This window comes from Mustela putorius, unplaced genomic scaffold (genome assembly GCF_011764305.1).
Source record: "Mustela putorius furo isolate JIRA1106 unplaced genomic scaffold, ASM1176430v1.1 tig00003871_pilon_pilon_pilon, whole genome shotgun sequence".
NCBI lineage: Eukaryota > Metazoa > Chordata > Mammalia > Carnivora > Mustelidae > Mustela > Mustela putorius.
The window spans coordinates 13,230,614-13,257,951 of record NW_025422023.1 but is presented as its reverse complement, the minus strand read 5'-3'; the positions used below and the strand labels follow the sequence as shown (position 1 = coordinate 13,257,951).

Here is a 27,338-nt window from a genome sequence, read left to right as displayed (position 1 = left end):
TCACAAAGGCAGGCTTTTTTTTTTTTTTTTAAACAAATCTATCTATCAATCATTTTCATTCACTGTTCTTTTTTTTTTTTTTTTTAAAGATTTAATTTAATTTTTTGACAAAGAGAGATCACAAGTAGGCAGAGGCAGGCAGAGAGAGAGAGAGGGAAGCAGGCTCCCTGCTGAGCAGAGAGCCCGATGTGGGACTTGATCCCAGGACCCTGAGATCATGAACTGAGCTGAAGGCAGTGGCTTAGCCCACTGAGCCACCCAGGCGCCCCTTAATTCACTGTTCTATCCCTTGTCTAGAACAGTGCCTGCAGTGTCCAAGAAATACCTGCATCTGAAAGTATGAATGAATGAATGAATGAATGAATGTAGGGATTTAGCCACACTCACAAAGCCAATAAGCAACAGAGCTGGCAATGAACAGAGAAGCACAACTATTTTACTGTTGAAGTCTACAGCCTTTGCAGTATCTCCAAAGCACCATGGGGTGGAAGAAAGAGACAGATACCTCAAATTACTGTAGATGTTCTGAAAGACCAAATTAAAATACTGCCTAATTTTTTCCACTGTCACTGGAAATACACACGTGTGTATCTACACACACACACACACACACACACAAATTTTAAATACCTATGTAACAACAAAATACAAAACATCCACTTTTTAAAAATAAAGAAATACCATTAAAAATTATAAGGTTAAGCTCCATGAGCCCCTCTCCTCTTTTTGCTTCAAGTATGAAAATATTTGAATTATTTAAAAAAAAAAAAAAAAGACTTGTTCTTACTTTTACATTTTAGATTGATGCTTTCTGGGTTTACATTAACAGTAATTTAAAAAATCAAGGAGTAATAAAATTCCATGAAAGAATGATGATGATAAAAATATTTATACTGTATTACACTTAAAATAGCAAACTAAAAATATTTTAAAAACAGAAAAAATAATACATCTTTCTTCTTTCTATCTTCATGAATTTGATCCTCACTTACAATGCTATTCCAAGTTTTGGGTAGTTTCATGTACTTTTTAAGTGAAATTTATTTTACTAAAATTAATCAGTGAACTAATGAATACTGGCTTATGTTGTATGGTCACATAATACAAAATTATAAGGAAAAACATTAAGAAAAAATGACGTGTATGGAAAGGTAATTTTAACTGTACAGATTACCTGTTCAAGAGGAACATGATTCACCAGGCCACTGACAACTGTTCTTGGGGCTGTTTCTCCAACATCTACTTCTTCCACATATAAAGAATCTGCATCAGGATGTTTTCTGGCAGTGATGATACAACCAACTCGAAGATCCAGACGAGAAACATCTACTGGCTTAGAGTCAATGCTTCCAGCTACTGACTGCTGTTTTTTCTCCTTTTTCTCTCCTAAAAAATATTTATAAATGGTTGAACATCAGAAGTAGAATAAAAATAAAATAAAGTATGGAAAACTCCCTAATATCAATACTGATGAGCTTTAAAAGAATGTTTATCTCCTACCTTCACTTAAATAACAAAAAAGGAAAGAATTATTCAAGTCATAACATCTTGAATCTTATTTTGGCTGTTTCTCTGTTGAATAACTGTCTAAATCTCTAGTTTAAAACAGAGTAGAAGTTGGTAAACTATGTTCATTCATTTACATTATTGTCTATGGATGCTTTTACACTATGGCAGAGTAGTTGTAAAAATGACTTTTTGGTCTGCAAAGCTTAAGATGTTTACTAAATGGACCTTTTTTGAGAAAATCTACCTTTCCCTGAAACGGAGCTGGAGAATATCCTTTAAAATCTTTACTGTGACTCTTTAGAAAGGGAAAAATCCTTTATTTAGGAAGAACACCACAATCAGTACTAGCTAACAGAATGAACTACAATCAAATATAACTTCACTGATAAAATGTTTCTCTTCAGTTACACCAATAAGTAAACAACGAATTTCTCCACTTCCTATATTTCTCAGAAGGCTTACTAGGCTTTACGTTTATACACAGTAACTACTTGAGCAGAAGAGAACATATTATTCTGATTTTTTTTTTTTAAGATTTTATTTGAGAGCGAGCGAGCACGCATATAGAGCAGTGGGGAGGAGCAGCGGGAGAAACAGAAGCCCTGCTGAGCCCAATGTGGGGTGATATGAAGTTTGATTCCAGGACTACAAAGTTGCAACCTGAGCCAAAGGTTGATGCTTAACCAAATGAGCTGCCCAGGCACCCCTATTCTGATTATGTTTTAAAAATCCTCCTCTTATTTATATGTCAATAATCTAACTCTTATTAGCATTTTATTACTTTGGCCACTGAATCGAAATGCAACCTGTGAAGAGTTCACATTCCAGGACACCGAGGTGGCTCAGTTGGTTAAGCGACTGCCTTTAGCTCAGGTCATGATCCTGGAGTCCCAGGATCGGGTCCTGCATTGGGCTCCCTGCTCAGCAGGGCATCTGCTTCTCCCTCTGATTCTCTCTCACTCTCAAAGTAAATAAACAAAATCTTAAAAAAAAAAAAAGAGTTCATATTCCTTCAGTTTACATTTAGCTTCTATAGTTTACATTTAGCTTCTATAGGAGAAAAAAGTTAAGTCAAAATAAATTATTTACCTGAAATCTACAGGATAGAGATAAGCAGGCAGTTATGGCTTAGAAGCACTCCTTTTCAACTAAATCCTTATTTATTTAATCTTTGAACAAATATTTACTGAAATCTAAGGCACTAAAAATATCTTTTAAAGAAGATACACATAATGAATATGTGACAAACATTACATAGACAAAACAATGTAGAAACACAGAGATGAATAATTCTGCCTGGAGTAGGGAAGAATGAGTTTGTGTAAGGACATTCACGATTTATACGAAGACATTTTATAAAAGAATAGGTAAAGCTAGCTCAAAAATAACGGGCAATTTTTAATCTAATTAACAAATTTTTTAAAATTCCATTTTCTATGTAAAATAATAGCAAAGACTTTTTTTAAAGGTAAAAACCCAAATGATATAGAATATATAAATACTAGAATACACTAAAAATCTTAAATAACAGTTACCTTTGAGTGATAATCTATGTATTTGATATAATGCAGTATAACAGAACATCTATATATCAACTTGTATTTTTCATTTTAATCTACTTCCCAGGCATCTGAAATACTTTCATTGGAATCTACATTCCAGACATGACTGCAAATATCCAAATCTGTACCAAGAACTTAGTTATCATAAAAGACTTTAAGAACGTTTCATTAAAATATTAGTGATGCTCACATGTGACAGTCTCGAAAGTTTGTATGGTAACCACAGCCTGAGCATGAACAGAATTTTGGAATCTGGCAATACACAGCATTTCCATTATCACAGAAAAGTACCACTGAAGAGAGACATTCTAAACATAGAGCTCCATTTGATCTTGTGTGCTTCCTCCTCCCACAAAGGAAGACGCCATTGTCTCACTTGACTAAAAGATTGACTAATCCTCTAATCACAAATGCAGTAGATCTTCCTTTGGGTATGAACTTTATCATACTTAAAAAAGGCTGTCTGATTGTTTTGTGCCTACTTCTTAATAAATTTATAATTTATAAAGTGAAAGAATTAGTTTGACTTGCTTTCATTCTAACCATACCAACTAGTGATGTAGTTATGTAGAAAATGTACAACCCCCATCTACTTCTAACTAAGAAAATTTACTGATATTTACTAAAAGGAACTGACAAGCGTTAGGTGCTTAATTAATTGGCTTAGGTTAACTCACAAACTCCTCAGCCATTTTATATTTTCCAAAAACTCTTAAGCGAGTATAAGTGTTATGAGAGGTGTGTGTAATGAATTATAAAAGCACTTTTTTTAGACATACCTGGAAAAATGAAGTCTATAAAGGAATAAAGGACACTAGGTAAAAAAGGAGTCAGATTTATGATTAGAATAGCTTTAGCAGCAAGGTAAAGATAAATTAGAAAAGATGAGGCTTAATTCAAATGACAGATCATGAGAACTTGAACAAAGATAGCACCTGACAAAATGGAGCTACAAAGCTGGGTTCTAGATATGTTTTGGTGGTCAGTTACGTATGCGAATTGAGGGAGGACAACAGGGTAAGGTTAACTACAAGATTTCTGGTTTGGCTGTCTAAGCAGATGGTGATATACTTTCTACTCCAGATTTTATGAGTTCCTAACATCTTTACACCCCCATGCCTTAGTTCAGACATTCTCCTTTGACTAGAATATCCCTTCCATATCATCACAACTAGTCCCAAGCTAACTTTCTACCTGTGACTTCTTTGAAATTGAATATACACTAAAGTTTAGTTATACTGAACTACATATGGGTCCTTATGCTTAATCTCTCTTTTTTTTTTAATAAACATAATATATTTTTATCCCCAGGGGTACAGGTCTGTGAATCGCCATCATCTCTACTTTCTATGTTCTTAGTTATGTTAAAAACATATTCTACCTCAAATACCACATTCTTACCCTATCAATCTAGTCAATCTTCACACATCCTTTAGGACCAGTTTCTATGTTACAATATCCTACTGTTTATTCTTGTTCATAAAGTTTTCAACTTTCTTTTTGACACCACTATTACTACCAAAAATGTTGACATCTCTTAAACCAGTCAAAAACCAAATAACCTTAAAGGTTAAAAATACCTTAAAAAAAAAATACCTTTCACTTCAATTTTCTCTTTCATCTTCTTTTCTTCTGCTCCTCTTCCTATCTGTTCTTTGGTAGCAGAAGTCATAGTTGTTATTGGTCTAGACTGTATCACATTTTCAGAAACAGTGGAATTAGCTTGCAGCAGAGTACCAGATGGAAATGGTACTTGTTTCACTGATACAAAAAATAAAAGTCACTATGAGTTCTTTTTAAAAGAAAAATTCACTGTATATAATGATCAAGTCTTTACTCTCTGAGATTATAAAAAGGCTGCCAAGAAATTAAGTACATTTAACCACGATAAAAGTTAATATATCTCATTTAATAATAACTGAGAAAATTATGGGTAACATCAATAACTAATATTCGTTACAGACTATATCCCACTTTTCAAAATGCTTTACATGAATTAACTCTTATAATTCTCATAAATACCTTTAAAGCAGTAAGTTTTATTCACATCTCCATTTAAAGATGATCAACATGAACCACACAGAACTTAAAAAACTGGCCCAACACATACACAGTGAGTAGGAAAATAAGAATTTTTACTCAGGCAGTCTGTCTCCAGAGAATATCCTCTCACGGTTTGGCAAGATGGCATGTTTTTACTCAGTTTTTTTTTTTTTTTTTTATATTGAACAATCAACTGGAAAGTGTTTTAATAATAGTCATTTCAATATCAGAATTAATGGAGAGACGTGTCCATAATTTTATTTCAAAAAACAACTTTTTAAGGGAGAAAATTCCTTCAGCAATGTTAAAAACTCTCATAGCCTAGTGAATAAGGAAAAGTAAAATCTCATGAGGGATTCTGATGTGGCTTAAATTCCGGCCAATATTCAGACCACTTTTCTGAGGTATTTTTAAGTTCTCTGGGGGCTCTTGCTTCTTTCAGTAATAAGACACTCTATCTATCTTTATTTAATGTTTCACCATTTGACAGAATGCAACACCTTAATTCAAATTATTGAACTGCTTTAGCGTTTCATTAATAAGGTCAGAATTTAAAATGTTCCAAGGCAATCTTTTAGAACTGGTAAAATGGAAAGCAGTTTTACATTGTTAATATTTTAATTGCTCATTTAATTCTATACCTGTATTCTAAATCTCCTTGCCTTGGAAAAGATCAGATTTTCCATTGACAAGCAAAGTTCTCTTCAGTTGACGGCTGTAAGCACACATTATATTGATTTTTCCTTATTTTTGTTTAGCTCACTAAGGGTAGAGCTCCTACTATAGCATTCGAAATAATTTACTCACTGACAGGATAATTTGAAAGAAAGTAGTAAGAGAGAGTTTCCCTATACTTGGGCTTCCCTAACTCACCTAGGAAGGATTTTGTATTATACAACCAAATGCCTTTCTGTATGATACTTTGAAATTGTAATAGAGCTATTATTACCACTGTTTTAAAATGATGTAAATTTATCCACCTTTAAATAATTCAATAAAATTTTAAATTTTATTTGCAACATTAATAATTGAAATCATAATTACCTGCTGAGTTGATTAACTTAAAAATTATTTCAGGCAAATTACTTTTTATCTGTAAGCTTCAATTTCCTCATGTATAAAACAAGGACATTTGTACACATAAAATTTAAAGGATAAAATACATAATGTACGTGAAGCACTTGGCACACAGTGCCTGGCATATACTAAAATGTAGTAAATGTCAGGTATATATTATTACAGTTTATTTTCAGTAGATATTTAATAAGGAACAATGATGATCAAGTTGAAGTATGTAGCACAGAGATTAAAAGGAATAGTTTTTTTAAAAAATTCAAGTATAGTGAACATAAAGCTGTATCAGTTTCAGGCATACAATAGGATTTCCCTGATAAGGTAAGAATATACAATAGAAAAAAGACAGTCTTCAACAAACAGTGTTGGGAAAAGTGGACAGTTACATGCAAAAGAATGAAACTGGACCATTTCCTTACACAATACATAAAAGTAAACTTAAAATGGATTAAAGGCCTAAATGTGAGACCAGAAATCATAAAATTCCTAGAAGAAAATACAGGCAGTAATTTGACATCAGCTGCAGCAACATTTTTCTAAGTATATCTCATGAGACAAGGGAAACAAAAACAAAACTAAACTACTAGGACTATACCAGAATAAAAAGCTTTTGCACAGCAAAGGAAACCATCGACAAAATAAAAAGGCAACCAACTGAATGAGAGAAGGTATTTCCAAATGATATATCTGTTAAGTGCTTAATATCCAAAATATATACAGAACTTTTATAATCAACACCAAAAATCATCATCATCATCATCATCGTCATCATCCTATGAAATTGGGCACAGGACTTGAACATTTTTTCAAAGACATAGAGAGAGCCAACAAACACAGGGAAACAAGCTCAACATCAATAAAAGCATAGGCGTTTGCACCCCAGATCTACACATTTTGCATGAGCTCAAGAAAGATCATTTGCCTTTTCTAAGTATCCATCTTCTCTTCTGTAAAGGAAAACGATTGCATGAGAAGGGCTACTGTGAGGATAAAATGAGAAATCAAGCATAATACCTAATTTAACAATCAATGATATAATAATTATTATAAATCAAAACAACTTATCATTTCTACATTTAATTACCTCCATTTTGAATTTCTGCCTGAATTAGCTCTTGTTTCAATTCTTCAATTTCTTTCTTTAATTTAGCATTTTCAACTCGAAGTTTCTTCTCTTCTCTCAAAGTCGCCTGCAAAACTGGGATTAAGAAAATCCAGGTAAGATATAGACATGTTTTCTAAAAGGCTTCTTATGAATGCTACCTGATTTAAGAGCACAACAGTATAAACGTAACTAGGATAATACCAATAACAAATGTTTGCCAACTTCTTTATTATTAGTTTAATATTTATTATAATAACACGATAATTAAAATAGAGAAAAAGCAAGGAAATTTGTGAAATAATAATGGAACAGAAAAGTTTTGTTTTTGATTCATTTCCTAGCTTCCATAAAGATGCTAATCACAACTTAAGAACTGGACTCAAAGTATCAACAATAGATAAACTATCAAAATGAGGCAAGTATTAGACACATTACTAGTTTTTTAAAGCCGGAGATCTAATGATAGCCAACCATAAAAAAAACTATTCTCATTTCTTTCATCTTTTTTTTTTTTAAAGATTTTATTTATTTATTTGACAGAGAGAAATTAAAAGTACACTGAGAGGCAGGCAGAGAGAGAGAGAAGGAAGCAGGCTCCCTGCTGAGCAGAGAGCCCGATGCGGGACTCGATCCCAGGACCCCGAGATCATGACCCGAGCCGAAGGCAGACTTAGCCCACTGAGCCAAATCATTACCTTGTAAAAGTACCTGAATAATCTTTTACTCTTAATGTCTCTAACATTAAGCTAGCTAAACATTCAATGAGTGAAATAGCTTCAAAGATTCCCCTCAAGATATAGTATATGTGTTAAAGGTGAGAAATAAGGTATACAAAAGAACAAAAGAAAAGTAATGACTCTCCGTGGGGTTGCTACTGCTCTCTAGGTAGGATTTTTAAAATCTGTGGGAGTATTTTTGGTTGTCAAAAATAATAGGAGTCATTCTGGGCATTTACTGGGCAGGACTCAGGAATGACAGATGTCCTAAAACATGTTAGATATACCTATAAAATGAAGAGCTGTCTCACATTCTGCAGAATTTTCCTGTAACCCACTGCATATTCGTTTAAGTGAAAAACCTGTTCATTATTTGAGCCTTAACCCTATTTTTTATATATAAACATAAAATATTCTTAAACATTTTCATTACAACCTGAATTTTCTATAAATCAAGTATCTTATAAATCAAGAGGAGATTGCACTTTGTTTTGTTCACAGCTTTCCCTAAAGAATTATTCATCATTCTGACTAAATAAAAAACACAACTGCACAACTGAAAGCTATTTCTGGTATCAGAGTTGCCTACATAAAGGCAGACTAAACACACAAACATACCAATTAGTATTGTATCTATTGCATTCTTGGCGATTCCATGAATGGGAACCATACAGCATAGGACTCTCTCATATGTCTGGTAGGACAGTCCTAAGTATTTATTCACTAAAAAACAATTTTTATTATTACTACAATTTATATTACATCCTTTTTAATTTTCCTCTCTTCCATACAAGGTTATTATATGCTCTGATATTATGTGTATAGAAGGTTATTGTACCTAAGAAATATTTTCTTTATAGGGTATTAAGAGATCTTTACAAAATATTTATTGTAACGTAGGAACAATGGGACTGAGAACCACCCATGACAGGATACCAAAAAATAATGATAAAGGTGAAAAGTAAATATGCAATAAGTGTAGAAGGTTCCTTTTTTTTTTTTGATTAGCAAAATTGAAATGTTAGTCAAGCTAGTAGTCACCCGTAGGAGAAAAAATTCACACAGAAACACTGATCATCTCTAATCTTTCTTTAAGTTACTAATGGAAAAAACTATTAAAAATTTTAAGAAAAATAACAAGAAATCCTTTAAGAATTTTAAGAAAAATATTTATAAAACATTATAAAAAAGAAATAATTAAAATATTTTAAAATTAAGAAAAAAGAATTAATGAAGAAAAAATATTTTGAAGAGTACCTATGATTCTATAACCATTCAGTCTTATGCAGCAAAGAAAAGCATTTACTTCTCTTAGTTATTCTAAAAGACTTGGGAATTTTCATTATGCCATTAATACTGGTTATTGAGAAATAAAAAATGTATTGAAACAACAAAAAAAATTAATCTAAATCCTAAATGCAGAAATTCAGATTTGATATTTTTGTATATATCATAGCAATTTCTAGGTAAAACTTAAAGACATATTGGGAATAATGTAAAAATTACATCATAAAATGCTTTAGTAGAGAGTAATCTAAGTATATATTCTTAGAGAGGACATAAATTTGAGTTCATATTTGATTTTACTCAATTTTCTTCATTTTAATCTTTAATTCTATAGGAACTTATTTTAAACATTAATTTTCCTTTAACACTCTTAAAATAATATTATTTTCTCTATATTACAATCATAAGATACCAATTCTAATTTATCTCAATTCTAGAATATTATTTCACTCAAAATTAAAATATTAAAGGAATTTAAAAGCTATCACCATGATGATGAAGTATATATCTGGGGTAAACACAGTTTTTGTGCTCTTGTCCAAATTGGAATTCATTTTAGGTATCTCCTCCAAAAATGCAAAATCTCTTACTTGCTTTCTCCTTAAGAAGAGCAACTTGCTGCTTTAAGTATTCAATAATTTGATCTGCTTCTGCACCCTTCTGTTCCAGTCTCTTCAGAACAGCACTATTAGTTGCCATTTTTGCCAAGAAACAGCAGAAAATCCTAAGTGAAAAAATAAAAATGGTAAGTTATACCACAGAATAAATTTATTGTACACAACACTATGAGCAAAGAGTTTAAAGAGAAAACATCTTCTACTCTAAGAGATCACTATACCAAGAAAACAGTTTTCCCGATATATAGCAACAAACCAAATGGCAGAAATGTTAAACAACTAATTCCTCAATATGTTTGAAAGAGGCAATCAATTCTTTCTCCTACATGCGAAAAAGATGCGATTTAACCACATTTTAGGTTGGAAAGTTTTAAAGAAGCTTTAAAACATGGCAGAGTATTTTGACGCAAAGCAGGAATACTAAGAGAAAAGAGTAACAATAACCTTAAGTAAGCTATAACTGAGTGCCACCCCTGTGTTCCAAAGTTAAGAATAGCTGAATTCCCTCTTTTAGTGCTATTTTTTTGTACACTGGGTATTTCTACTGTTTATTTAATTATGTACAATTTTAAGAAGAAGCACGTGAATTAAGAAAGACAAAATTAAAAGATTAACAATTAGAAATATATAAATATTAATGACATGCCTACTTAAAAATAACATCAGCATATATACTATCATTCTTGAAAAAGAAAATTATTATAATTTTAATTTTATAATAATTCATAGAAATTAGAAAACATCCTGTCAGTATGCAGAAAAATGCATATAAGCAACATTCTGAGATTAACTCATAATGTTGAAGTTTAAACTGCTGAATATTAAGACAAATAGTCAAAACTGACAAAAGACAAGATTAATTATTAATACTATGACAAACTTTTTTTTAACCTGACTAATTTCAATTTATAATATAAAGAATAACAATGACATAAGCATTGCTGAAGCAATTCTGATTTTAAACAAGGGATACACATTAAAATGGTGAAATTTTTTGATAAAGGTAAAAACTAAATGAACAAATAATACAAGATTGTTTGAAAATTTCATATTATACAATATCCATCCTATATAAAGAACATTCTGGAGACGCCTGGGTGGCTCAGTGGGTTAAGCATTTGCCTTCAGCTCAGGTCATGATCCCAGAATCCTGGGATAGAGTCCTACATCTGGCTTGCTTCTCAGCAGGGAGTCTGGTTGTCTCTCTTCCCCTCCTCCTGCTCATGCTCTTTCTCTCTCTCTCTCTGACAAATAAATAAAATCTTAAAAAAAAAAAAGGACATTCTGAAATGTTTACTTTTTTATAAAAAGAGAACCGATTTTCAAAAAACTTTATCCTAAAGTTGACAATTTATAATATAGAACAACCAAAAAAATAAAAACCTGATAAAAATAAAGTTGCTAGTAAGTGAAGAAAATATAAATGAGGTTAATCTGAAAACGTAACAGAATTGTTCGTTTTCTATACAGACTATTATTTAACAGTTAAAAAAATAAAGAGCAAAAAATAAAGAGGTACAAAAATTGAAAATAAAGATATTAACTTCAAATTCAGCCAATTTTTGCCAACACGAACACAAAATAGTCCGTTGCTGTTCCTCAAATGTTTTAGAATTTTGGAGAAAAGTACAAATGAACAGATGAAAAAGTTAAAGATTAAAAAAAAAAGAGCTATGTTCTCCTGGACTCTTAACCTCCTCCTTACAGCATTATTTCAGTTTAATGTCTTTCTATTTTAGTCTAACATAATCAAATATATTCAGTAGATAAAAATAGCTATCCCAAGAAAAGTAAGGAGTATTTGATTTAGCATAATTTGTTAGCTTTTACTTTTGTAGCAAAGAAATATTTGAGGAGCTAATACTAAAATAAATGTGACCTTAGTAATACACTTTAGAAAAATCCTTATTCAACTAATAACTGATAAGAAACAAGTAGATTTAAGTGTAAAATAGCTGTCATGAATTTGCCAACAGGTACAAAAATTATCTCACAAATATAAGTAAAACATGGAATTTGTGTGCTGACTCACACAAAAATAGTTTCAAAACAAAGTCTAACAACAATCTGCAAAACAGAGATCATAATTCCTGGGCAAAGAGAAAAAAAAGAGGGGCACCTGGGTGGCTCAGTCTTGATCCCAGGGTTTGGGATCAAACCAGGCATCCAACTCCTTGCTCAGTGGGAAGCCTGCTTCTCTCTCTCCCATTCCCCCTGCTTGTGTTCCCTCTCTTGCTCACTCTCTTTCTCTCTCTGTCAAATAAATAAAATCTTTTAGAGAAAAAAGATGTACTTTTACTGAGCTGATAAATCTATTAACTGTTTGCAAAATGCAGATACAAAAGTGAGTTAAATAAAATAAAACGTTTGTAATACATACTGAAGCACAGGCATTAAGTTTAATAAGAGTGTTTCAAAACATAAACACAAATGAGCTGAATACATCAAACATGTACATAGAGCCACTAAGAGGAAACAACAGAATAAAAGGAAATGATATTTTATATACTTGCTTATAACTCTATAAATACTTGCCTAGATTAAGGTCTAGTTTTAAAATGTAAAATAAAACTAGGACTGAGAATTACATATCACTTGAAATGTTCAGTAAAAATGAATTCATTTTTAACCAAATAACTATATAAAATAAACATGAAAAATAAAGTGGAAACATGTCTGTAACAAAGGGAAATGTTACTGAAAAACAAATTTAGGCCATGAAGTCTTTTTTTTTTTTTTTAAAGATGTTACTTACTTATTTTAGAGATAGAAAGAAAGTACCCAAGCTGGGGCAGAGGAGCAGAGGGAGAAAGACAGACTCTGTGCTAAGTGCAAGCTGGACATGTGGCTTAATGTCACAACCCTTAGATCATAACCAGAAACTAAATAAAGAGTCCAGTGTGTAACTGACAGAAACATCCAGGCACCCCGTAGGCCATGAAGTCTTAAGTTGTTGAGAACAGGGAGAGAGGACAGTGATCCTAACAAACCACTGATACACAAAGTAATTATGGATGACAGAAGTCATCTCAAATTTTCTGATACGTATTACTGGGTTAATAGTAATATCTAGTGTTTACTTTGTCTTTAGTATCTCCCAGGTCCTTTTCTAAGCACTTCACAATATTCACTTACTTAATTATCACAACACCATGAGGTACATATTATTATTACTCCTCCTTATTTAGAACATTAAGAACGTATTACAAGAGTAATGAGATAAAAGTAATTTAATAAAAAGAACGTGGACTTGGAAATCACAATACCTTGAATCAAATCCTACTTTTGCCCCTTAACAACTTACCTAACCTCTCTGAGCCTCAGTTTCCTCATTTGTGAAACGGAGATAATTTTATGTATTTCATAGCATTGATATATTGCAAAATGAGACACCATAAATAATACTCAAAATATCTGGCACATAGCTAAAAAATGTCAGGCACTGAGCACAATTTGGGAACACAACAAAGGATATATGTACATCCCCACCTTCAAAAAGCTCACAGTAGTGTAGGTTATCTATGGGCACGATATTTTGTAGATCCTTAGGTATGACTTTTATATTTTCTTAAAGGTTAAGAACATAACAAATAATAAAAATACAAATTATAGAGACTGATATTAAAATATATTTAGATAACTTGGCTAAGCCACACCTTAATTTCTTTGTGAATGGTATACAGTCTATAGGGGTGATAAATATTAATATATTTATATTAATTCTAAATTTTGCTTATAATAGTGTATAAAATATATCGAAGGACTCCTGCCCAAGGGAATACAATAAGACAACAGCCAACTAACTGAAACTCTGCACTTTTCCCTATGAATAGATATTGTCATCACAATTACAGAAACTCTAAAGGTAACAGACTTAAGATTATTTAAACAACTGGCATACAAAGAAGGAACATTCCATGGCATACAGCAGATTTCCCGCTCAACGCCTTGTGAAAGTTTTCCAAGGACCAATATTAACATTTCCCAGCTCTAGCTCAGAAGGCAAAGCAATCCAGCATGAGCCATACATACCATTTCGCCAAAGGCAAACAAGAATACCAAGAGAAAAACCGTTTTATGAAAATGATGTAAATTATTCTGGCTTAAGGAAAGGAAAAAAAGAATAAAAATTCACTTAATACTCTTTATTCAATTTTGCTGCAAATCTAAACCTGCTCTAAAAAATAAAGTCTCAAAAAAAAAAAAATCAGTCAACCACAAACTAAAGAGTATATGAATTTAAAAACCTGAAAATACTCTACATCCGAATCACTTATAACAAAGTCCTTACTTGGTTAAGCAATAAATAACAATTTTCCAACATTTATAGCATATGTAATGTAGTGATAGGTTACTTGTAACTACCTTAACTGCCACAGTATCAATAATACCAGGAAGCCTCAATAAAAGAGAGGAAATATCTTTTGATAGCACAGTCATTTTTGTGATAACAATCAAGTTTTCTTGACAAAATAAAACTTAGGATGATTATAAAACATACTAGCTGTTAACCAGCGTCTACATTTTCCCTACTCCTAGATAACTGGTTATCTTGGCAATATTATTCATGATGTCAAAATTAACATGCCTTTTGGGATATTCAGGATTGGCTCCTAGTGAGGTGTTTATGTTGACACAACTTTTCTCAAATGTCAAGAGCTATTTATTGTTTTTGGAATTAGAAGCTCTGGAAATAGGTTTTCTAGTACTTGTTAACTGTCTTTAAACTTTCAAAAATATAAGTAGTATGCATAAGTTTATGTGCATATTTTCTAGCAACATGCAGATATTGATCACTAGCACCAGCAGAAGAGCATTTTTTTTTTCTTTCTTAAAGTATTTACAGCCAACGTATCATCTTGCTTGAATCACATACTTAACAGGCTGTGTGACTTTGGTAAAGTTACTTCTCTGTGCTTTCTTTTCTTAATTATAAAATGAGGATAGTTTCACTTCCTACTTTTTCAGCACTTCCTTTTAAGGCTTTTTTCTTACTTGTCCCTTTAATGGTTATATTTTTCAGAGTTTGGTCCAGATCTCTAGTCTCTTCTAGGGATTACAAACTATCACCACAAAGATGAGGGTTGCCTTTGTGTTCCAGGTTTACCAATATTTGAAACAGCTGAAGGTGAATGCTTTAAGCAAGACTGCACAACTCCCTGTTGTCTGCCATTTATGCTACCTGCCAGGCCCCTATAAAAAAACTTAAGTTCATGACCCCAATTTTACTTATATTTCCTGATTCTGAGCCATGTGCTGGGGTTATAGTAAAAAGCAAAATTTAACATGTTCTTTGTACTCACTAAGCTTTCAGATAAATGAGGGAAACACAGTAAATTGGGAAAAAAATTTAAATGAGGTTATGTTTAGGGCAACAGTGCTAGTGTAGTAACAATTTAAAGCTTAAAGTTCAGACAAATCTTAAACCATTCAACCTAGTGCTCATTTCATGACTCTGTGCCAACTGCTCCATAGTGATTTTCTATTTTATATTGAGTATCTATTGAATTTCATAACTTTTAAGTTCCCCTAGTCTCCTCAGAGCTTTCAATGTGTTAACAGACTTGGGGTTTCTCAGAGATGACAATGTTAATAACAACAGTAACAAATAAAATTTGCAGAGTATTTATTATGGGCTGGCTAAATGCATTACACAGATTACCTATGGATACTATAATTACTTCCATTATACAGAGAAAAAAGCTTGGAATTAATTTACCTTAGGTCATGTGACTAATTAGTAAATAATAGGATTAAAACTTTCTGTCTGTCTTACTCTGGAGTTAGCTCTTTCAATGTCAAAGCTATAATTTCTGTAGAAGACATAATCATGTAGGATTTCAAAATGTATTTAACCACAGAATTCTAACCAGGAACACCTATTAATATTTACTAGAACAAATATCCTCTAAAACAGTTTGGGAATACTGGCTTAATCTGTACTAAATCCTATTTAATGATTAGGAGATAAAATAGTCATAAAGTTTAATTGCATGCACAGTAATCATAAATGTAAAACACACTGAGGGAAAAAATTACACAGCAAAATATACTTAACTGCATGCACAGTAATTACAAATATAAAACACATAGAGAAAAAGGAAAAAAGTACACAAGTATGTTAATTGTGTTTGGATAGTAGGAATTGCTGGATAGTTTATTCTTCTTTTTCCTTTACTAAATTGAAAAATAATGACCTTATTTTTAAAACAAAAAGCATCTGAAAAGTGTTATCTGAACTATTCTGCCTCTTAACATTAATTTTGTTCACAATATTCATTATATTTCATTAGACCTAAAAAGTCATCGTAAGATGCCACTAATAAAAACTGAGGCTGATTTTATTAAATTTATTAAAAATCAATTTGGAAATCTTAATCATTAAAATATACAAAAGGCTATTCCTGAGATTTCTGTCATTTCCAAATGGCTTCCCTTTACCTCAGCAATTTCCCCAGTAGTCTTTCCCCACTCTGATTCCAAATTGCCAATAATTCCTTCTGTTTTTAAATTTTAATTCAATTAATTAACAGAGTGTATTATCAGTTTCAGAGGTAGATCTAGTTCAGTAATTCATTAGTCCTATATCCAGTAATTCCTTTTAAATAACAAATTCCCTGCCCCAGGCTTTCAATGTTAGGAACCAAATATAAACAAATAAGCTATTACTTTGAAATGGAAGTTTTAAGTGCAGGTTTTCAATCTTCCTTTATAATATAGGAATTCTATAAAAATCGGGAAGTGTCTTTCCACTTTCCAAAACACCTGATTTCACTGTCTCAGAACTTCAATTAGGTAAAAGTTTATATTCTTCTTAGATGCTTTAAGTATTGTATTTCATCAAACCTAAGATGCCACCAATTGTAAAATGGCTCCAATCATAAAATGCTCTGTCATTTTATGTGCCATTAAGAAAAAAAGCACACATCCTGTATTGTTTGAAAATTCTCTTTTAAATTTAACCCTATTTTTTTATCTTATACAACTCTTTTGTTTTCCTGTATTTCTGCATACACATTTTTTCATTTTAATGGTAAATCATATAAAGGATACTTAAAATAGAGCTTACAGTCAACTACTATACTAACACTACACATAACTGAACTGATGACAATATTGACAGTTATGACCAAGTATGCATACGCAGGGGCACTGACAACAATCTCACAAGTGCCACTTAGTTCATAGTGATTTTAAGATAACAATTACAAAATGCATAACTATTTTAGAAATGTAAATATTAGAAAAGCATGTATATCCAGATTAATAAACTATAGTAATTAATCATTTTCTTCTCTCCCCACCACCAATTCCTAATTTAACCTTCCAATCTTCATTCCTCCATTTGCTTCATAATCTAACTGCCAAATCACCCATATGAGGAACATCTTCATTACCATGCTGCATAATGTGATACTTTTTAAAACTAGCTTAAAACTCCTAATAGGATTTAAAACATCTGACAGAATTTTTTAAAAGGTAAATAATAAGATCAAATATTCTGAGAATAATGCATCCCAGAGATACTCAAATTCTATAGCAGTGGTAACTGTCAATACCTCCAGGGGTGTTTTTGCAACCTTTGCCCAAAATATAGAAGACAGACCTAAAATATTCTTTTTGTAAATACTTCTTTTTTGTTTGTTTATTTATTTACTTGGCATGTATTCAGGGAATTAATTCAAATTCTACCTCTGCCAATTATTACTTGTGTCACTTTTTCTCTTTAAAAATCCTTGATGTATAGTTGACAGATTATCAGATTAGCTGTAGATGCACAAGACTCCATATTTATATAAACTGCAAAATGATCACATTAGCCCATTTAATAACCTTCATCATAGTTACAAATATTTTTTTCTTGTAAGGAGAAACTTCAAGATCCACTCTCCCACCTATTTCCAAATACTCAAATACAGTATTTTTTAACTATAGTCACAACGCTGTACATTATATCTCTTACTCATTTTACAACTGGAAATTTGTTTTTATTCTTGTTTTTCTGTACTCAACAGAATGTGTTCTTCCCCTTTACTCATAAAGGTACAGGGAGTCCTGGAGGGCTTTAGGGATGGCTAAGAGGGGATTGCCTAGAGTGAATGGCTATGAGAAGACAGTCCATGTTATTTCAGGTACTCTGACCATTAACATAACAGAATCTTTCTGTCCAGTGACATATGCATAAAATTTTTAAAAAGGGTATGTCTAGGTCTCTCAGACTTTCTTCAATAGGGTTTAACCATCCCTTTCCATCCACAGAGGCACTCAGTACTTTTTCCCATTTCTTATCCAAGAACACAGCTAATAACAACAGCCACTACTTTAATGGGCCAGGCACATTACATACAGGGTCATTTAAGCTTTAGAACCCTGTGGGATAACAATTCCATTTTATAGAAAATTTCAGAGAAATTACATAACTGGTCTAAATCCAAATATTAAAACCCAAATACTACAAATTTGAATATTAAATGGCAAAGCTGTGATTTTAACGTGTTCCTCCAAAACTCACACTACACTTCATTTTTAAAGTGTTTCCCAATCCTAATTAAATGAACACATCATCCACCAATATCCATGCACAACTAAACTAATAGCACTTAGAACCTGGCCAGCCATTTCTTACCATGCCTACTCCAGCCACCATCGTGTCTCCTCTAGATTACTACAAAAGCCTCCAAACTGGTCTTTCTTCCACCCCACCCCTTCCAATCTATTCACCATGGCACCCAGTAAGATCCTTTTTAAAAGGAAGCCAGCTTATGTCCGTCCACTGCTCAAAACTCAAACTCTCCAATAACTTAGATGCCCTCAATATGCTTCATGACTTGTTCCTTCTGTGATTTTGTCCCCAGCTTTAACCCTTTCGCCCAACTCTAACCCACAAGCTTCCTTGCTCTTCAGGCGAGTTTCTGCTTCATGGCCTTTGTAATGGCAGGTGTCTCTAGCTGACTACACTTCCCCCAAGACATATGTATGGTTAGTTCTCTCAATGATGTCATTGAAAAGTCGTCTTTTCAGCAAGACTTTCCCTGACTACACAAAAATTTCAAACTACCCCCTCCTCTGCGGTATTATTTTTCTCCTCAACCAACACCCATTACAATCCACAATATGCCATGTTCTTCTTAATTGTGTTTAGGATGTGCCTTCACCAATAAAATGTGATTACGGGAAGACAGGAGTTTCTGTTTTGTTCACGGCTCTTTACCCAATGCCTGAAACAGTGCCGGAAACATAGTGGCAGCTTACCTACTCGAGGGATTAATTCCTGCCCCACTCCCACCCCAGTCCTTTCACAACGCCGGCGCGCGCGCAAACGCGACAGTAGACGTGTTTGTGAATCTATCTTTTCCAGGAGCATCCTTTCCCTCAGCCCTGCATCCCATTTCTCAAACATGGTTCCTTCAAAAGGTCCCGAGCTGCTCTCTACTTCCACAGGCCAAGATCGGTGTGGGAATGAGCGTTATTTCCCACTCGTATCGGAATGCCAGGTCCTATCTCGCCACGTCGAATAAGGGAAGGGGAACTCCTTCGATCTCAACTCGCCTACCCGGGACCCTCCGCGGGCGTCACTCACATGAATCGGCGTACAGAACAACCAGGCGACCCTCACCAGGGCAGCCTCAGCATGGAGCCGTAAGGGACAGCCTCCCGCACACGACAGCACGGAGAAAGGACCCAGAGAGGTGTCCCCACCAAACGCCTGAGCGTACCACCGATTTAACTCTAAATTCTGTCTCCCCCTTCCTGTGCGCAGCCACACCACTCTCTCCGTCTTTTGTTTCCTTAGCCAATAATGTAATCCCCCCCCTTTCTTCGTTGGTGGCTACATTTTGTCATCAGCTTGGGCGAGGGGCAAAACGCTGGGCGTCTGGGTCTTTCCTCAACCTTGTGTCGTGGAAGTTGTGAGGTCAAAAGAAACCGCCGACTGAATTGAAGGTGGGGGCGGGGAAAGCTGGAAGCTGTCAGTGGAGAGAGTCAGACTCGCGCTCCTGGCTAGATCCCGAGCTGGAAATTTCGGCGGATCTAGCTAGCAGGCAAAGGGCTATCCTAGCGCTCCAGGAGCGGCTTCTTTTATAGAAGCACCCGAAATGCAGGGTCTGGTACACTAAGCAGTAGCGGCGGCAGCAGCAGCCACTGCGACAGGCTGGGGCCCTGTGTAGACGCTCCATCCCCTTGTGTTTGTGTCCGCCTGCGTCCCCAGACTCAGAGGCAGGTATTTGGGTTTGTCAGTTTTGTGTGTCGTAGTGGGTGGGGCTGGTGGGAGTAGAGGAAAGTCAGGTGCAGCGAGTGGCCCGGCTTATCCCACAGTAAGGGGAGCCAACCTGTGGAGCTGCTTGCTGCTGAAAACTGCGCCCAGACCTAGCTAATGTTCGCCTTTCCGCCCTCCGCACGTTGACCTGAGTCCTTTGGGAACTGTAGGCAGCTACTTGAGAGTGACCACTGCATCACTGCTTCAAAAGAAGCTTTAAAGAGGAGGCTAGAGAATGTGGAATCAGCTCTCCATTACTCAACATAGATACAAAGTCTGGATTTTGTTTCTGGTTTCAAAGGTTTAGTCAATTGTCGAGAAGTAACATTCCCTGTGGAGTGGGAGAATGTAAATAGGACTTGTCAGTGGTTGCTTTCCAAGGCCTCTTGGTTCCTGGTTTTATTTGGGACGGAAAGACAACTTTTTTGAGGGAATGTATATAAAATAAATGAACTAGTATTATTCCCCCATTGAAGAAATGTGTGAACTACTCATGGTGAAATCGGCATCTCCTGTCCCAAGCCCTTTTGACTCCAAGTTCTTTGAGGGCAGGGATTGCATCTTAATCACTGTCCTTTGCTGGGTAGCTGGAAAAACACCTGACTTAAAATACGTTCAAGATACTTGTTGAATGAATGAATTTTCAAAGTCCCCTCCTTACATTCTTTTTACTCAACTAATCTCTCGCCTCAGATGTCTTTTTTTTTTTTATTAACTTTCTTCCACTCACCAAATGTGAGCAAATCTATGTGTGTATTTTGTATATATGAACCTTTTGATGTGCACCCATCTAGGCGGTAGTTGAAGTGGAACATTGATGAAATGTTTTATGCTAACCAGTATCTTATCTTTTTGAAGAATTTGCATTTTCTTTATTTGGTTATTTGATTTTCAGTTGTCTGATAGAGGCCATCTAATTGAAAGTCAAATAGTATAATATAGAAGGATTGCATAATAAAATGATAATAGTGTCTCCCTCTCTACCCTTAGTCCTCTTTGTCAGAAGTGACCACTTTTAACCTTTCCTAACTTTAAGTTGAAATGCTCATTCTTTTTTTTTAATTGACTTCTTAAGGTAACTCAAACTATCCCCAACCTCTCTCCTCCAAAGTTTTGAATAGTTATTACAATTTTTAGTTTTCATATTGGTTAATGTTATAATTTTAAGTAGTATATATAAATTATTTTTTCATGTCAATTTTCAAAAATATATTTGGGTTCCTTATTTGGTAAAATGAGGAAAGTAATGACTCTACCACCTTTATCACTGCAGAAACTACATCCACCACTCCCACCCTCCCTTATCTGGACCTTTACTTACACGTTGTCAATTGTCAATGTTAATAGTATTTACATTATATTTCTTAACTACAATTTTTATTGCTTTTTTATGTGCTAAAAAACAATAAAATGTTATAGTATGAGTTTGTAAATATTCCTAAATCCAGGGCCAAAAAGTATGCCATGATACATTTCCTTCCCAATGTCTTAATTTCATGACCCTATGCCACACTAAGGAGAAGACTTGTAATATTAACATCAAGTTGATTTCTTCTTTCTTGTATGATGACAAAAAGTTATTCTGTAGTTAAGTGTGATTTATTTTTTTGGATAGTATACTTCCTGTTTAGTTTTAACCTTTCCTCACTTTTACAAAGGACTTTCTGTTTTCTTTTGGGAGAAAGGTACATGTGCTTTTTTCACCAAGTCCTCCCATCACGTGCTTTCTTCACCATGTCCTCTCATTCTTTGTTTGAGAAGCTTCCATTCCATTTCTGTGCTTGAGGATGTTCCCCTTGAAGCTCAATCACTTTCTGTTTAATTTGAACAGATTACATTCTGGTAAGTTACATTGCTTCTTAACCACACATATTCTGTTATTTGTTTTTCTCCTCTTTTGGTAGAATATATCCTAAGATACTTATTCATAAAAGGTATGTGGATAATAATTTTATTTTTTAATGTTCATATGGCTGTAAATTATTTTTTGCAATTATTAAGATTGATAGTTTGGCACGGTATAGGAACAGAATTATGTCTTTAGGGCTCACAAGATTTTGTTGTCTTCTGACTTCCACTATTGCTCATGAAATGATGAGAATGACAGTCTTACCTTAATTTGTTGCTGTCTGAACTATTTGTTTTCTTCTGCAGTGATTAAAGAATTTTAGTTTTGCATGATGCTTTGAAAATTTATGACGATATGCCTTGTGAGTTTATTCTTCTTGTAATGAACTCATTGAAAGGAGCTAGGATAAATGTCTCAGTGTGGGTATTTTCATTTATCCTCGTTAATATTATAAGCCTTTTAAATTTTAAGTACTTATTTCCCTTCAACTGTGGGGAAGTTTTGCCTATTCTTTCATAATTTATTCTCCCTTTTTTTCTCTGTTCTCTTTTTGAAACTTCTGTAAGGTGGTTTTTGGATTTTTGGTTTGATTCACTATGTCTATTATCTTTCCTCTTAATGTTTTTATCTATTTGCTTTTTGTTCCATATTCTGAGCAGTTGTCTCAGCTTTATTTTCCAACACCTCTTTATAACTTGGTAATCATTTAATTCCCAGTCATTTTTAATTTTTCCTTTCTTATAATATCTTAATTTTATTTCATTTTTTATTTTTTATTAAGTAAAATGTACATATGTTAAAATGCATTGATTTTAAGTGAGTAGTTTGATGAGTTTGGGTACAAGTAAACACTCATGTGGCAGAAATAGATCATTTTCATTATTCCCAAAAATTTACTATGTTTCACTGTCTGATCTCATCCTCCCTGCCCAACACACTATGTACTCATTTTTATCACTCTAGAAGTATAGTTCTGAAACTACATTTAAACGTTAGTCATACAATATGAACTCATTAGGGTTACTTTCAGCAACACAATGTATTTGAGATACGTATATTTTGGCATGTTTGTTCCTTTTCTGTTGTTGTTGAGTAGAATTCTATTGAATGAATAAGCCACAACTTATTTATCCATTTACTTGTGTGACGTTTGCATTGCTTCCAATCCAGGGTGGTTGTAAATAAGAACTACTATGAACATTCTCATATAAGAAGTTTTATAGACAAATATTTTCATTTTTCTTGAGTAAATATCTAGTAGGAGTGGGATTTCTGAGTCATAAGCTTAGGGTGTTTTCAACTTTAGAATGCTTTCCAGAAAGTTTTCCAAAGTTCTTGTGTCATTTCTACACTCCCACCAGCAGCAGTGTATCACCTCCAGTTTCACATTTTCCTCAACACTTGGTATTTCCAGTCATTCTGATTTTAGCCATTTTGGTAGATGTGAAATTGCATGTTTTTGTGGTTTTAATTTTGTATTCCCCTGATGATTAATGATTGAGAACTTTTTCATATGGTTATTGTCTATTTGTATGTTCTCTTTTGTGAAAATATATGTTCAAGACTTTTGCCTATTTCTGTATTGACTTGTTTTCTTTTTATTATTGAATTGTAGGCATTGTATATATATTCTGGATGTAAGTCTGCTATCATACACACACACATATATATAACATATATATACATGTATGTATTTGGTAAATATGTCATAAATAAATATAATGTGATATAAATACATTTATTTATAAGTAAAATAACATTTTCCTTATCTTCAGTTTGGATTTTCATTTTCTCAAGGGTGCCTTTTGATGTGCATATTTTTTTAATGTCAGTGAGGTTTACTTTATCCAGTTTGTCTTTTATGGTTAGTGTTTTGTTGTTGTTGTTGTTGTTAATCCTGTCTAACAACCCGAAGGTTGCAAAGGTATTCTTTTATGTTACATTTAGGTCTATAAACCAACTCAGATTTTCATAGATGTAATAGTAGGAATTGAGTTAACTTTTTTTTTCCGTAGGTATATCTTGTTGTTCCAGTACCATTTGCTAAAAACTGTCCTTTCCCTATTGATTTTCTTGGTCTTAAAAATTGATTCATGTATTTTTAAATTTTTTCATCTTAAAATTTAAAAAAATATGAAATATTTGGTTTATAGCACATACATATATAGTTACAGAATATATAAATTATGGAGCATAATAATATGAACACCCATTAATCTGCCTATTAAGAACTAATGTATTACTCAAGATTTTTAAAGCTTGTTATGGGTTCTTCCCTAATCTCACTCCAGCATACAGGTATAACCCTATCCTCAGGTTTTACTACTATTCTTATTATTCCTTCACTTTTTAAATATAATATTATCTCATATGAACATATGCCTTAATTATTATTTAGATTATTTAGCTTTTCTTGTTGAATATATTATGAATATTGACACACATTTTATGTGCTGTCTTTTTCCTACTTGAGGTTATATTTCTAGATTCATCTATGCTATTAAATGTTTTTACAATATGCTTGTTTTCTTTCATGTATATTCTTCTATCAGATGAATGTGTTGCAATTTACTTAACCAGTCACCTGTCTTGGGACATTTAAGTTTCTAGTTTGGGAATAATAGGAGCGATATCATGCTGATCTTTCTCATATGTATCCCTTTCTGAATGTGTGATGGAGTTTCTGCAGGAATGGAATAGCAAAATAGTGTCAGACTGTTTTCCAAATGATTATATTAGTTTACATGCTACTTCTTCATATCTTCCTAACATTATATATTATCAAATTTAACTTTTACTATCTGGCAGGTATAAGTTCTCATGTAGTTTCAATGAACAGCTTCGTGGATATTAATGAGGTTGTTCATCTGTATCAGCAATTCCTTTTTTACTCTTCTGTGAAAATATTTTTCCATACATCCTGATATAATGTTGTCTCAAATCTTTTTAAATATATTTCAGCTGGTTTTGGTTTTTGTTGTTTTCTTTGCCATAAGTTATTCCAGTTGCCTCCAGGGCAGATTTTTTTATTTGTTTATTTTATTCTTTGCCTGTTAAAATATAGTCTTTCTTCAACTATCTCATAATTCCTGGATAGTTCATTATTTCAGAGTTGCATACAGAGGAGTATTGTCATAAAAAGCAAAAGAAAGAAGCTACAACCTATCTTATAGTCAAGAGGTGCATTGGGCCCCCTCAGATTCAGAGCCTTCAGATCAGAGAAGCAGAAATAAGGGGGATCATAAGTCAAAAGAAGGTTTGAAATGAGAACGGTAATTTAAAGGCATGAAAAATAAAAGAGTTAACTCTGTCACTGGTCCTCTCCAATACTAGGTAGTTGTTTACCCTCAAAGGAAAAAAAGTTAAATCTCTTCCCTTGAAATTAAACCAAGTGTGTGAGAATTACAGTAAAAAGCTGGTATGGGCAAAGGTAACAAAAGCAAACTATTATTAATTCTAGAATTTGTAGGACCCCAGTTAAAATCCAACTATCTACCCTCTAAAGCAGAGTACAGCAGTCAATAAGCTTATCCATATACACAAAGCTCTCAGACAGACTTCCTTAACTCCTTGCCTAGGGACCATTTTTGTTGTGATTACCTTAATGTGATTCAGATTGCTCTGGAGCAAGTTCCTTAATCTCCAGGTTACTTTGTCTGGGGCATTATTTGCTTTGGAGGCCATGTCAATAGGACCACTCAGAATGTGTGTGTGTGTGTGTGTGTGTGTGTGTGTGTGTGTGTGTGAAACATCTATAAACCGGAGGCAGTAACATCTGTGAAAGTTGTTGAAAGAATTAAAACAGGTCAGGTCACACATAGGGGTTCCTGGGTGAGTCAGTCGGTTAAGCATCTGCCTTTGCCTCAGGTCATGATCCCTGGGGTCCTGGGATCAAGTTCCACAGTGCAGAGCCTGCTTCTCCCTTTCCCTCTGCCCTTCTCCCCCCACCCCACCCGTTTATGCTCCCACTGTCTCTCAAATAAATAAAAACTTTTAAAAAAATAAAACAAGTCACATGTAAAGTATTTAGCACAAAAACAAAAATTGATTAGTTAAGTAACATTATAGAGGCCTCTGTTATCTAGTTTAATTTTTACTACTATTAAAATAGAGGCCCTGATAATTTAACTTAATGGTTGGTATCTATATTTCCTCTTTCCTGACTTTACTCACTCTGTGAGAAGGAAAAATTCTTAATAGTCTTGATGGTCTCTTCTCTGTTCAAACTTTAGGTAAAGAGAAGATTCTTATTGATATAATTATGCAATAACAGACTTCCTCTAAACTCTTAAAAATGTCAGGTGTCATTGAAGAGGGAATGTTCTATATTTTCCTTTTTATGCCATTGAAAAATCTTTGATTGTGATTTAGAACTACAGTGTAAATTTGTGATTAGGTGGTTTTTTCTCTTTGATATTATCTTGGAATTTTTTGACTTAAATTTTTTTTACTGTGAAGTGTTCTGATTGGCATTTTCCTCCAAGTTATATATTATTGATCATATTTAAGGTGAGAAAACACTGGCTTAATTTTTGGTTGATCTGTCATAAAATTCTCTCCTTTTCCAGGTTATCTTAGAAGACCTAGGACGTGGAAATGTTTCCCCTGAAGGATGCTGAAATGGGTGCCTTTACTTTTTTTGCCTCGGCTCTGCCACACGATGTTTGTGGAAGCAATGGGCTTCCTCTCACACCAAATTCCATCAAAATTTTAGGGCGATTTCAAATCCTTAAGACCATCACCCATCCCAGACTTTGCCAATATGTGGATATTTCTAGGGGAAAGCATGGTAAGTTGTTCTTTTTTTCTGTTTTTGCATCCTTTATTCTGTTACCTTGATTAGGTTACAGATATGCAGTGCCTGCATACAGTAATCAGTATGTGTGTGCAGGCATGCCTTCACCTTCAGTCCAGCCAAACTCAGTCTTTCAAGTTTTACTGACTGCCTTGGCCCCTCACATATTCCTGGTTTAATACTCTTGCTGTTTTCTCTCTCAGATTATACTATGCTCCATTCTATACAATCTGAGTTTAGTCCCTTTCTTAGATTTTTTTTATAGCTTTTATCATATTTTTTATTATTTTCTTTTTTAAATTAATTTTTTATTTTTTCAGCATAACAGTATTTATTATTTTTGCATCACACCCAGTGCTCCATGCAATCTGTGCCCTCTATAATACCCACCACCTGATCCCCCAACCTCCCACCCCCCGCCCCTTCAAAACCCTCAGATTCTTTTTCAGAGTCCATAGTCTCTCATGGTTCACCTCCCCTTCCAATTTCCCTCAACTCCCTTCTCCTCTCTAACTCCCCATGTCCT

General features: G+C 33.6%; 2 protein-coding genes across 5 annotated transcripts in view; one reads left to right on the top strand and one right to left on the bottom strand.

Annotated features, from left to right (window-relative positions):
• The window catches only part of AIMP1 (aminoacyl tRNA synthetase complex interacting multifunctional protein 1), a 31,866-nt gene extending 12,268 nt beyond the window's left edge, over positions 1 to 19,598 (bottom strand). The window contains exons 1-5 of one of the 2 annotated variants that reach the window (XM_004748119.3): positions 19,494 to 19,598; positions 9,887 to 10,020; positions 7,273 to 7,386; positions 4,668 to 4,832; positions 1,175 to 1,386 (exon numbers count right to left, since the gene is read on the bottom strand). In XM_004748119.3, the coding sequence (XP_004748176.1) occupies positions 1,175 to 1,386; positions 4,668 to 4,832; positions 7,273 to 7,386; positions 9,887 to 10,020; positions 19,494 to 19,495 (627 nt within the window). In that variant the 5' untranslated portion in view covers positions 19,496 to 19,598. Of the gene's footprint in view, positions 1 to 1,174; positions 1,387 to 4,667; positions 4,833 to 7,272; positions 7,387 to 9,886; positions 10,021 to 19,466 lie in introns of both variants that reach the window. The other variant, XM_004748120.3, reaches the window with a different exon arrangement.
• Positions 19,599 to 19,845: 247 nt separating this feature from the next.
• The window catches only part of TBCK (TBC1 domain containing kinase), a 213,846-nt gene continuing 206,353 nt past the window's right edge, over positions 19,846 to 27,338 (top strand). The window contains exons 1-2 of one of the 3 annotated variants that reach the window (XM_004748121.2): positions 19,846 to 20,128; positions 26,586 to 26,806. In XM_004748121.2, coding sequence (XP_004748178.1) covers positions 26,614 to 26,806 — 193 coding nt within the window. In that variant the 5' untranslated portion in view covers positions 19,846 to 20,128; positions 26,586 to 26,613. Of the gene's footprint in view, positions 20,133 to 21,700; positions 22,011 to 26,585; positions 26,807 to 27,338 lie in introns of those variants that run through there. The other 2 variants (XM_004748122.2, XM_004748123.3) reach the window with 2 other exon arrangements.